Raw genomic sequence first — 13,793 nt, forward strand, 5'->3', positions numbered from 1 at the left:
GGGCTAACTGTTGGTGTCATATTTAGTAGTCGAGCCAATAAGAAGATAGGTTTTTAAGTGTTTAGAAGTCCATGGAAGTTGACGAGTACATACCCAATTAGCTAAATAGAAGGGGTCGACTTGACTTGGATTACATGAGATGCTCTAACCATAACTAGGAATAACCCAAAGGCTCGTTGAGTCAACAGCTTGCAACAAGAAATCGATTTTTAGCAACTTCGATTGAGTAATTGACTCAAGCCCAATGACTAAGTCGAGCCATAGCAGTGGATTGTTCTTACAAAATTAATCTCTGTAAAAGCATAATAATAACCATCCACTTCCTCATCGGAAGTCATGTCCGGACACGTGTCCATAGTCAAGCTATTCCACAACCCGAATTTTCTACTGAAGTGGTGGATCCACGGTGTAGAGTAGGGATGCCAAACGTCTACAAGTAGGAGCCAGGAGACATGCATCTCAGAAAAGAAAAAAAAATCCCACAATATATCATGCACTTTTTTCTTTTAAAAAGCTTCAAGAGTGGTGAGCGCAAATTCATGTATCTGTAAACACGTTTCCAGATAATGTGGATGTAGCTCTCTTTATAGAGTGAACCATTATAAATCCTAGGCCTCCTTATTTATCTTGGACGCAATTTTTTTATTACTTCGCTCTACTATTTTTTTTCTAATCATTTACTTGCTTCTTATGAATCTAACTTAATCCGGCCCAAGAAAGTTGAAAAACATGGATTGACAATGGTGATCGAAGACCCGAAATTCACCTCTCTAATATTTCAAATCTATTCTAACACATTTTCATGACTGTAGAAACTAGATTCTAGAGTCATGATCCAAAATAATTGTAGAAGGCACTACAACAAATACATGATTTAACAAAAAATCTACCCATAATAATAAAGAATTTTTTTTGCTTTCTATGTTAAATGGTGTTTTAGGGCCTTTTATGGATAGACCTTACTATTGATCATATGTTAGTCTCCCCCATTTTTTTCAGAAATAGTAGAAAATAGGCCAATATGAAAAGTTTAAGAAAGTATATAGGCCAACTTTTAGTTATAGAAATTAATGAGCCATAATTTGTCAAAGTTATGGTTATAACCAGATAAGTTATAGACAAACTTGTCAAGTTATGGTTTATAACCAGGGCCATAATTTGTCAAAGTTATGGTTATAACCAGATAAGTTATGGACAAACTTGTCAAGTTATGGTTTATAACCAGACAAGTTATGGACAAAACCGTAAATAACTTGTCAAGTTATAGTTCACAACCAGATAAATTATGGACAAAAACAGTAATTTAGCCTATTTATTAACTTATGTAAATTATTGACCTATTAATTTTAATTCATCTCAAGTCTTAGTCTATTTTCATCTTTCTTCCTTTTTTTTTCCGGAGAAAAGCTTGATTATGAGCAAGTTACTTTTGTGCTTCATTGTAACCAGGGAACTATGTTTAAAAGCCGTTATTTTTTTTTTTTGGTTGAAAAGCATTAAACAGATTTTAATCTTTTAGTTTTGATTTATTATATTGTTGATGAATTTAAATGTACATACTTTCTTATGAATCAATTGGGAAAAATTCTTTTTTTTTTTTTTTTTGTTAATAGGATGAAACACAACACGTCACCTAGAGAATGGAGGAGAGGGGAAAACAAAAAGGAGAAAAAAAGGACATAAAATGTAAAAGAAATACTAATAATAAGTTGGTGTGTTTACTGCTCTTAATATCGTCTTGGACGACACAACTGCAAAAGTTCATATATAGTCATGTACAGTAGTCACTCATGAGATTGTTAGTAAAGTACTATAGCCTAGACTAATGCATTCAAGTGTAATAGTTTGAAATGTAAAGTCAAACTTACTATGATTAATTGCTTCCGAACGACTTAAAATTTAATAATTGAGAGGTATAAATGAACATATTAGTTACACCATAGTCGTACCGTCTCTTTATTTTGTATGCGTCGAGAGTTCTGTTAACGGGCTGATCATTAACGTCGAGAAGTGGCGGTTCATGAAATGTCCCCAGGCCGAGGAGAACTCTTAAAGATAGGGTATGGGTCGAAAGATCTATTTTAAGCCCTCAAAGGTCACAACGTCGTATGGGACTAGATTTGAATCAAATACTACCAAATTAGGAAGAGATAAACTACAATGATTGTCTGGATTCAAATTTGGAAATTAGATAATCGATAAGGAGAATTCCACAAAATCGGTCATTCAAATATGAAAATACAATTGTCAAATCCCAAGAATTAAGGATAAGAGAATTATCCTTGGGAAATTAGAGATAAGGATCTCATATTTGAGGAAGGCCTATAAATAAAGGTCTAATTCTTCATTTTGTGTTTTACGCACTATTTGACTACTCTAAGCGATTGTAATTATGAAAATATTAGTGCACCCATAAGTGGACGTAGACAAATAGCTTCTGCCAAACCACTATAAATTTATGTGTTCTTTGTTTTTCTGCAATTATTCTTGATTAATTCGTAAGAGTAAATACGCAAGTGTTCTTAGAGAGGTAAAATTTCGAGTTGACTAATTTTTACCGTCAACAATATTATTATTCTTTTAAGGTTCTAATGAGATAAAACACTATGCTTATTGCAGTTACACTCTTTTGTCTGTTTTTCTTTTGAAGAGTGTTTATAAGGAAGTAAGGAAACTAAGAGTTCGTTTAGTATGAGGATTCAAACCAAGGTGATTCTAATCATGATTCTGAAATCAGAACCATGATTTATGATTTTGGGTTCAAATCATGATTTTGAAACCATGATTCAGAATCAAGAGTTTGAATCAAGAGTGAGGTGGCTTTAGAATCATGATTTGAGCTAGTTTAAAACATCACATCAGATTTCAAATCATGATTCAGAATCATCCAAACCAAACACTGATTCTGAATCGTGATTCAAAATCGTGATTCAAAATTACTGTAAATAAACACTGATTCTGAATCATGATCCAGAATCATGATTCTAAATCAATCTACCAAACACACCCTAACTATCATCCCCTTTTTTTTAACAACTTATGCACGTAGCAGTGAATCATTTTATCTTTTTTATTAGCAACTAATATGACAATCTCAAAACACAACTAGTGAAAAAATGACAAATCACATATACCACGTCAGTTAGTATAACAGAATTAATATCAGAGTTGGTGTTCTTAATATTATTATTTTATTTTAAAAGTATAGTATTTTCAGTCCAACTAGTATACATTGCAGTGAACTTTTAGAAAGTAGTGCACACAAATGCTAGAAAAGGTTACTCCCACCAATTAATATTGCTGACTGTTCCTTTAGCAAACAGATATGCACTAGAATGATTTTGTTTTGAATATAGAAACGAAAATGAGAGTTTTCAGGTATTTATACTTGGAATCATTTATGAAATTGTATTTGGTTGTATTTTTTAAGAAGAATGTTTAGAGTAGAATAGAGGTGCAAGTTCGGCTGTCTGATCTAGAAATCTGAATGGCTAACTTGGGTTGACTCAACCCAATCAGCTTTTATAAGAGGAAAGTTAAAAAATTTAAAAGAGCATGACCAAATTACATTTTAGGCTCAAGACTACAGTGTGGGCCAGCCAACTGACCTGTTTGGTTTGGTCCAAACTAACAGTTTTAAAGTAAAAGAAAAATAAATTGTATTTTATTATGTTTCTGAAGTACGTAAGCCCTACAAAATGATATCGGAAAAGAGAAGCGTTTTTTCAATTCCTTAACAAGAAAAAAAAACAATTTAACGTTTATTTTTTAGTTAATTACTATTTAAAATAATACTTAATATACATTATGAAGGACACATTATATTTAAAAATTTAACTGTTTTGGTGCTAGCTATTTAAAAAATTATAACTTGTTAAGAAGTTGTCTTATTTTCTTTTGGAATATTCTTTTCCAAAATATACGCAGTGCTTTTTTTTGAAGTAAACTAGTTGAACTTAAAAAATGACTAAAACGAAGAAATAAATAAGGTTTAGGATAAAAGAAATAAAAAAGAAAAAAAATTAAGCAAAAATAAAAAAGAATTAAAATGAAGAAATAAATAAGTTTTAGGATAAAAGAAATAAAAAAAATAAAGAACTTAAAAAAATATTTAGGGCAAGCAGAAAAATAATGGTAAAAAAAGGATAAAAAGGAAAAAATAAAATAAGTTTTAAGCCAAAAAGAACCAAAATGAAAATAAAATAAAATTTTAAGGAAAAAAGAATAAAAATAAATAATTAAAAGGATCAAAATGAGAAATGAGTAAAATAAAAATTAAATAAAATTATAAGGTAAAAAGAATAAAATTAAATAATTAAAAGGATCAAAATGAGAAATGAGTAAATTTTAGGATAAAAAGAAAAAAAATAAAAGACAATAAAAAAGGAAGTAGAAAGGGTCTTAAAAAAAAAAACTTTCAACCAAAACAATGTCGTTTTGATTTATTCAAAATACACTTTATTTTTTCTATATATGGACATATATGCAGTGCTTTTTTATATTAAAAATATCTAAAAGTTACATTTTTTATGATCTAATATAGCATAAAATAAAGTTTCAATAGAGCACATAAAATAAATAAAAGAAGCCTAAAATCTCTTGATCTAGTGACATTGGAAAGGGTTTGAGTGGATTGGAGTTTGGGGGTTGCTTATAGGGATGACAACACTGTGGATTTAGGGCCGATGGTCTTTTCACCAACCCACCCCACGAACAAAAATACTCATTATACCAGTCCTATGAACCCGCATAAATGTACGGGTTACAGGGAGGATCTTCCTGTCAAGAGTTCATAGTATTTGTGGTGCCCCAATTACTCGATTAGTTATTTTTATTGTAAAATAAATAATTAATTAATTTAAAAAATACAAACATACAAAACATTAAGTTAAAAATAAAAGAACAGTATTTTAAATTTTCATATATACTATGTAATATATTATACTTAAAATTATATATTATAACATATTATATATAATATATCTAATATAAAAATAACATATAATTAAATAGAACGGGTAAATGGGCAATAAGGTCGAAGACTTCTAAACCCATTCTCGTCCCCCGACGGGTTAAAGTTTTAACCTTTTATGATCCGGATCCATTTAAAGCAGATTTTCTTTCCCCGCCCTGTTCTATGCGGATTTCTTATTATGAATGTGTTAACGGGTAAAATTAACATCTTTAGTTGCACATTTGATCTTGTTAAATAAATGAAAATAAATAAAAGAATAATTAATGACACAAATATATTTCTTAATTTTAAATTTCTCAATTAATTCTTTTAAAAATTATGAATGTATTTTTTAAATTTTGAAAATATGTTCTTCCTGTATTATTAGACAAAAAAACTAAAAAAAAAAATACAATTAAAAGGCTGTAAAAAATATTCTACGTAGATCAAAACACATTTGTCAAATTTTAAAAACAAACTTATAGTTTAAAGGAATATATACTTGCTGTAATTGCTTTAAAAAGAAAATTGGCCCAGATAACATACATGATGTTTTAGATGAGATCAGATTGACGGTCAGGATCATCTTGACTCGGCAATATCAAAAGCGATCAACCAAGAAAATCTACTGCGACTGACTACTCTGGTCCCACCGAGCTTCCCCATCCACGAAGAAAGAAAAGCCTTTCATGGAGAAAATATTTCGATTGTTTTGAAGCAGATAAGCTCACAACAACATCAAAGCCAAAGCTTTTTCTTCTCTTGTCAGACATACATAACACTTTCACTGGTGAGTGTTGTTGTTATTATTATTATTATTATTATTATTATCATTATATTTTTGGCTTGATTTTGCTCAATCAATTGTTCCAACTTTTCTGGGTTTTTTTTTTTTGAATTTGTTGAATTTTACTGAATATGTAACTGAAATTGAGAGAGAAAAGGAAGGAAAGCGGTGAGAAAGTAAACCCCTTTTAGTCATATACGCGATTTCTTGCTGAACAAGAAGTACTGAACAGTGAGTCTTCGTTGTTTTGGTCAGTCATAATTCATATTATGTATGTAATTCTCTGTTGTTCTGTTTGGATTAGATTGAGCATAGAAAACAATAGCTGAGTTTGACTGAGTTTCTCTCTCTCTCTCTCTCTCTCTCTCTCTCTCTCTCTCTCTCTCTCTCTCATGTGGGCAGTTCATAAATGGTCTGTTTCTCTATGTCGGGTGCTTTGCTTAGCTGCTTTTTGTTTGATAATTTCTGGGTTTAGATTAGATTGATGATCGTAGAAACAATATCCGAGTTTCACTGATTTACTCTTTTTTTTTTTTTTTTTTTTTTTTTTTTGGGGGCATTTTTTTGGGTATCTTATAAATGGTCTGTTTTTCTTTATTGGGTGCTTTGCTTAGTTGGTTATGGTTTGATAATTTCTGGGTTTGGATAGATTATTTGATTGGACTTTGAACACTTATTATTATTATTATTTGGTGTTTTGTAGTGAGGTGAAAGTGCTTTGGAGTGGATTCTGAGGGTTCAGTTTGATCTCTCTTAAAAGGGTATGTGCTAATTGAGTTGTTTCGAAAACTATGGCATCTTTTCATGGTAATGCTCATTCAGAAACGGCGAAAATGGAACAAATAATTACTGAATTTTTTGCCAAAAGTCTTCAAATAATACTGGAATCTAGGTCTCCTTATATGTCCTCGCGTAATTACAGCGGGGAACAGGCTGTATCATCTCCATCTTCCTCCTCCTCGTCCTCATCGAGTGTGAGGCCGAGGGATAAATGGTTCAATTTAGCACTTAGAGAATGCCCTGCAGCGCTGGATAATATAGATCTCTGGCGCCAGAGTAATCTTGATCCAATGGTGGTTGATGTGATTTTGGTACAGAGACCAGTTGATTTTGATCCTGTGAGTTTTTCCCCGAAAAGGAATTCTGTTAGGAATCTTTCACTGAAGGAGCGTTATCCGATGTTTGTGAATTCTGATCAAGAGGAGTTTGGGTGTGAAGAAAAGAGCGAAAAGATTATAGAGAGATGGATAGTGCAGTATGAGAGTCGAATGAGTAGAGATACATGTCATGGGAGCAGCAGGAGGATGAGCAATAGTACTTTGTATAAGAAAACAATATTACTTTTGAGGTCTTTGTATGTAACTGTTAGGCTCTTTCCTGCCTATAAGCTCTACCATGACCTCAACTCCTCTAGCCAAATTCGCCCGTTTACCCTTACTCATCGAGTATCTTCTTTTGTTGAACCATTCACTCGTCAAGAAGAGAGAGAAATGCAGAAATTTGTGTTCACCCCTGTGGATACCTCTTGTGGTAGGCTTTGCCTTTCTGTATTGTATCATTCGTCAGTATCAGACATAAGCTCTGAACCATCAACTCCATTGTCTCCGCAAGTAATAACGGATTACGTTGGAAGCCCATTGGCAGACCCACTTAAGAGGTTCCCGTCAGTTCCCGTGCCAGGGTCAGCATCACACGGTTCTCCATCATTTTCCCCATTCGTGAGGCGGCATAGTTGGAGTTTTGATCTTAATAGAGCTTCACAACCATTCACTTCTTTCTCCCCTTCACCTACCCATTCTGAACCACACGCTACAAATTCTAATCCCAGCTCCCGTCGTTTCCCACCTTCAAGCTTGCCTCCTCATCCTCCAGAAACATCTTCGATGCATAAGAAAGATCCAAATTTTGACGAGTATTTTCCTTCACCTTTTTCCGCCTCTCCCTCCCCTTCTGCCTCTCCATCACCGCCAATTCGTATTCCTGGAAGTCATCTCTCAAATGCCCTTCTACGATCTGAGAGTGCTCCAGTTGGCATACCTACAGCTAAGCTTGCCAATTCCCCTGCATTCAAGCAAAACCTGCCTCCATCTCCACCCCTAAAAAGTTCAAAGTCTAGTACTTCTAGGTCTGACAAGAGCACGGGGGTGACTCACTCTGGCACTCCAAATGAGAAGGTATTTCTATGTGATCATGCTGATTAAAACTTCTGTTTCAAATATATATATATATATATATATATATATATTTTTTTTTTCCTCATCCCGTATGTAATTTTTCCCTCTTCTGTAGTTGAGACAATGTTCTGGGCTGAAGCTATCATCCAACAACTCACCACGAGTATCGTTTTCAAGAAGCTCCAGCCGGTCTTTTCCTGATGACTTTGATGAGTCTGACTTTGCTTGTGCATTTGATGTGGAAGTGGAAGATATTACAGATCCTGGTAGCAGGTAAGCATATTCAAAGTAATAAGCTGGACTTTACCATAAAAAAAAAGTAATAAACTGGACATTTGCTTCTGTTATTATCAATATTTTACTTTCATCTTGACTCACATGGAGGATCAACTACGAGCCTAGTTTGGTATTTCTCTGGCTAATTCAGAATGTAAAAAGTTGGCATGGAGTATGATTACTCTTTTAGCATATGATATGCCATAGCAAGTTTTTCGATCCAGATTAGCGTGCAACTATTTCAATATTTTCAATCCTGGTGAAGATCACGGTTAAAGATTGTCTGCTTCAGGTGCTATTTTAAATGAAAAGTATGGGTTGTTTACTATCATTAAAGCAAAGTAGAGTTATCTTGGAAGGCGATAATGGCGACCGATGACAAGATAATTCTACTTTAGATAAGCTATATGTTAGAAGAAACTTAATCCAATTTTAGCTTTTCTGGTTTGTTTTGTCGAATCTGTCTTTTGTTTTGTGAATGTCAATTTTCTTGTCAAAAAGAGGCGAACCATATTTGTCATTTTGGTCACTTTTCTTTTATGAAGATGGCGAGATTGATCATTGTTATTTGGCCATTAGATAATGCAGCGCATTGGTGAGGTTTGATGGTCTCAAGGCATAGTAATGTAATTGTTGACGTTCTTCATTTTTGATAAATTGGAGACAAATGGGGCATATGTATTTAATACTTTCTGGGGTGAACTTTTCTGAATTTGATAAAATGAGGTCTCCACCGCTCTAAATCATCATCTGAATCGCTGTACTTATATTCGCAAACAGGATTGAGCTGTTTGGTTGTCTAATTTTTACGTGATTTGCTGCTTTCAAACTCTCCTAGTTCTTTTTACTAGTCTGAAACTGATCATTTTGCTACTCCCCAGGCCCGAATCCTTTGAGCAAAATGTACCTTTATGTGATCCACTTGAGCCTGGGGGAGGCTCATACGCAACAAGGAAATCCGCGGACGCCGCTGTTGGTGCACTTGTTTTGATGTTGAGAAAAGCGCCGCCACTCCGGCAAGATTTCTCCAAGTCGGTTGCGAATTCATCTGGGGTGCCAAGGGTCGAGACCTGGGGTGATAGCAACACTGTTCTAGATTCCAATCAGATTTCCGAGGGACTAGTCCCGGTTCAGCATGTTGCTTCTTCAAGTGTGATGGCCTCGGGACTTGTCACATCGAAAACAACAGCTGATGCGTTAGAAGAGCTCCAAGGGTACCGGGATTTGAAAAACTTTCTACTAAGCCAAGGGAGCAAGTCTCACATATAGTGAGGTACATGGTGTGTTTCTGAAGCATAACATATACTTACCATTAAGGGTGTTACTGGTTTTTAGATCTTACTTGGTACATATAGAAGGTTTGACATATGTACAGTTTTTGGTCCAAGGTTTCTTGTTTTTGTGCTATACGGCTAAAGTACTTGTCATGTTTTGTCGCTAAAAATTTTCTTTTTTTGTATATATCGATATATATATGAGGGAGAATTTTATAATAGAAGTTTTGAGTAATCCTCATGATTTCGTGAAAGGATTTGGCAAAACAATCTTGTTTTTATATGTTGTTCAGCGTTTAAGTTCTTTCATACTTGTACAGTATATACTTCTGGAGATGGATTAATTACGTATTGGCTGCAAAATTAGTAAATTGTCTTTTCCCCTTTGCATTTTTGTTTTGTTTATTCTTTTTCTTTTTTGTTTTTTTTGGCGAGGAGATTTAAACTCTTCACCTTAAGGTGTAGTATTACCGTTGGATTATGCTTGCCACCACTATATTCTTTTCTTCTTATCAAAAACCATAATAGTGATTTCTAAAATAATAATTAAAAAAAACTAAGAAAATCCAAATAAATTTGATTATTCGAGAGACTTTGCAGTAAAACGAAGACCAAATTCGAGAGAAATTGTAGTAATAAGTCCAATTTTCGTGATTTCTTTTTTTTTTTTTTACGTCGCTTTTCTAACCTTGAAAGAAAATGGCCGTTTTATACAAAAGAGCTCCCGGAATGTAGACACCCCATGCCCATCCTGATACAGTGACAGATCGGGCCGGCACGGTCCGTTACTGTTCAAGGCATGGCCTAAAACCTATAAATATTGGTGGCTTAGGCTGGGTTAACATATATCGGTCCATGAACCAACCCGACATGATCCATGAAAAATCATGGGTTAGGCCGAGTTGGACCGGCCTGTTTACGCCCATGATGGGCCGGCCCAGCCCAACCTGTCTAGGCCCATAATAGGCCGGCCTATTATATATTCATATTTTTTTTAGTAATTTTGCAAACATCTTATGTATAATTATCCTGATTGTATTTTTTTTTCTTACTAAGGTTTTGTCGCACTCGGTTTTCCTTAGAAATGTTTTTATTTAATGAGACAATCGTAAATAAAATATCCCTTTTCATATTTCCATTGACTATTCAAACTTTTATATTTGTTAACTTATTTAAAAATTAAAAAATTAAAAAATTAAAAATTACATGCTTAGATGGGCTGACCTATCTAAACCCATGATGAGCTAAGATGCGCTTTGAATGGGCTAGCTCATTCAAGGCCCATGGCACGGCCCATCCTGGCCCACGGTACGGCCTAACCTGGCACACGTAAAATTGGCCCGTAGTGTGGGCTGGGCCGAGGTAATTCTTATACAGGCCAGACCGGCCCGACCCACAAAATTAGTGAGCTGCGTTGGCCCGGCCCACGGCCCGCGTGAACCTAAGGAGAATGGGCCTGGCCAAGCTAGGCCGGCCCGTTCTTGCATCTCTACTCGAATGTGAGTTGTGAAAATAATGGGTGCTCTAGTTTTATGGGAAAAAATTTGAGAGAAAATTACAGATTTTATCTTTTTAAATATCTAACTTATTAAAAGTATTATTTTTAAAAAACTCTATCACTTGACTAATTCTGATATAAAAAGTATAAATATATGGGCTAATGTTAAGGGGGTAGAAATAAATAGGGCTTCATTTCAAGAGAATTTTTAAAAATTGTCCAAAATTTTAATATCGGTAGAAATATAAAAAAAATACAGAAAATGTGTAAATCTGCTTAAAACACTATTTTTTAATGATATTTTTTGATAGGATAAATATTGGAAAAATACAGAAACAAATTAGTTTTAGAGGAGAAACTAAGAAAATCTAAAAAATACCCTCTAAGTTTTAACTAAATCCAACATTAGGTTTTTGATAATTCAAAAAGTATCCACTATATTTTTAGACTATTCCAAATTATCCCATATGTTTTTCAAAAGAATAAAAAAATAACCCTTTAACTGGTTAAAGTTTTTGAAATACCAAAAATAACCTCAATAATTACCATTTAAATATTATTTTAGCCATTAATTGTGTAAAATCTTTTAATATCAAGAAAAAAAGAGCTAATTGTGTAAAATCTTTTAATATCAGTGTAGGATGGAACCTATTTGACAAGCCCAAATCCAACGATTATGTGTTAAAGGCAAGGGCGCCAGATTCTATATGGAGTTAGATCAGTTTGACCTGTTAAGTTTTAGAATTTTTTTTTCAAAAATAATTAAATTTATTTTGTTGATCATTATGGGTATTTATGTCATTTTTAACAATTTGATCACTTAAAGTGTTAGATTTTACATATGTTGAAAAGATGTAGGGGATAATGTTGGGATAATGTAGGGGATAATGTTGGGATACGTTTTCAATTATAAAAAACACAGAGATAAATGTTGGATTTAGCTGAAATTTAGGGGGTACTTTTTGATTTTTTTTCAAAGAAACTTTATACATATTTAAGTAGAAATCTCCAAACCAAAAGGATGTTCTACGCTGTTCAAAGATGGTTGAGATTCTATCTTGATTCAATTATAGTGGTGCTATAAATGTTATTTATAGTTTATTCGAATCACAATTTAAATTTTTATTATAGTGTTTTTTTTATAAAAATTTAAATTTAAATTTTTTATTATAGTGTTTTCTCTCACATGAATTTATTTTTTAATTTAAATTTTCAATTTAAATTAGCAAAACAAACAGAATATTTAATATAGCTATGAGATTCTTTCTAAAAAGTGCAGAGAAGTACGAGAAAAATTCACTCACTAATCTTATAAAATATTGTTAATAACATAGAAAAAGAATTAAAATACATGTAAAAGTTGATTTTTGGATACCTTCGATATTTTTGGATATATCTCTGATATTTCTCGAGACTTTGTGAAAAAGACTTGAAATTAATATTTGAAATAATATTTATACGGGTTAACTATAAAGTATTTGAAACCATTTTCTTCGAATTTTGTGGGTCAGCAAAGAGGACCTGTGAAAATATATAATTTAAGCTAATATAAAAACGTATGTATTAATTAATAAATTAGGAAAATGTGTTTAGTATCCTGTGTTTTAGTAATTTTATACGAGTACATTGATATTTTAAAAAATCTGAGACCTTTTTGAAATTTATAATGTCATTTATATCCTTTATTTAATTTTATAAAAAAATTATTTTTACAAATATATTAAAAATATTTTAAGAAACTAAAAAGTACTTTAAATTTTTTTTTTTACTCTTGATTAATACTCTTTTATTAATATATTTTTTTTTATTAAAAAGAGTGTTAGTCTTAATCAAGAGTAAGTAGTAAAAGTCAAGACTCATGCTCTTTTTAAAGAGTATTTGTCAAGATTTCTCTATAATTACTTTTAGAGCCCGTTTAGTTCGCTGATATGAGTTTTTAATTCGAGTTGAGATGTGACTTTATGTGAGAGCTTTTTACTGTAATAAAAAAAATATATGTGATTGTTTCTAAGAGCTTGATACTGTAACAAAACTCAAATTTTAAACTCAAATCGGTGAAATAAATGAGACCATAAGAGGACAGAGAAAGATATAGGCATTGACATAGCGTCTGCGCATCTTATTTTGGCACACAACAAAGTCCACCATTATTATTAGGGAGAAAGAGAGAAATAAACCAAGACTTGAGATGAATTAAAATTAATAGGCCAATAGTTTACATAAGTTAATAAATAGGTCAAATTACTGTTTTCGTCCATAACTTGTCTGGTTATGAACCATAACTTGATAAGTTATTGTCCATAATTGTCCATATAACTTGTCTGACTATGAACCATAACTTGACAAGTTTATCCATAACTTATCTGGTTATGAACCATAACTTAACAAATTATGACTTATTAATTTCTATGACTAAAAATTGATCTATATACTTTCTTAAACTTTTTATATTGACCTATTTTTTGCTATTTCTCTTATTATTATTATTATTATTTCTACATCAAGATGCCCTTATTTTGGCATCGAATAAGAGGCCTTGCACAGATTTCGAAGGCCAAACTAGCCCTTTATCTATTATATGTTGACGACGGCTCCGAGACTGTACGGATACTAAGTCAAGGAAAGCCACTGATTGAACGGTAAGTGCAGTTGAATGCTGGTGGTTTGGCCAGGCGCAACGAAGGCGATTTCGATGTATTCGAGATACCACGCCGGATATTCTCCATTGTTGTGCGAATACACTTGCAAATTGCTCATCGGCCCCTTCAAACCGGATCCTCTGTTACTGAAAACGTCGAGATTACCCTCCTCGTAGTAGTTATAACACTCC

At 32.8% G+C, this 13,793-nt stretch overlaps 1 protein-coding gene across 1 annotated transcript; it reads left to right on the top strand.

Annotated features, from left to right (window-relative positions):
• The first annotated feature begins 5,638 nt into the window (after positions 1 to 5,638).
• LOC21391296 (autophagy-related protein 13b) lies at positions 5,639 to 9,726 on the top strand. The gene is made up of 4 exons (XM_010094795.2): positions 5,639 to 5,744; positions 6,445 to 7,915; positions 8,031 to 8,188; positions 9,073 to 9,726. The coding sequence occupies exons 2-4, from the start codon at positions 6,533 to 6,535 to the stop codon at positions 9,458 to 9,460; spliced, it is 1,929 nt and encodes a 642-aa protein (XP_010093097.2). The 5' UTR covers positions 5,639 to 5,744; positions 6,445 to 6,532; the 3' UTR covers positions 9,461 to 9,726.
• The last annotated feature ends 4,067 nt before the right edge of the window (positions 9,727 to 13,793 follow it).

Source organism: Morus notabilis, unplaced genomic scaffold (genome assembly GCF_000414095.1).
Source record: "Morus notabilis unplaced genomic scaffold, ASM41409v2 Scaffold387, whole genome shotgun sequence".
NCBI classification, from domain to species: domain Eukaryota; kingdom Viridiplantae; phylum Streptophyta; class Magnoliopsida; order Rosales; family Moraceae; genus Morus; species Morus notabilis.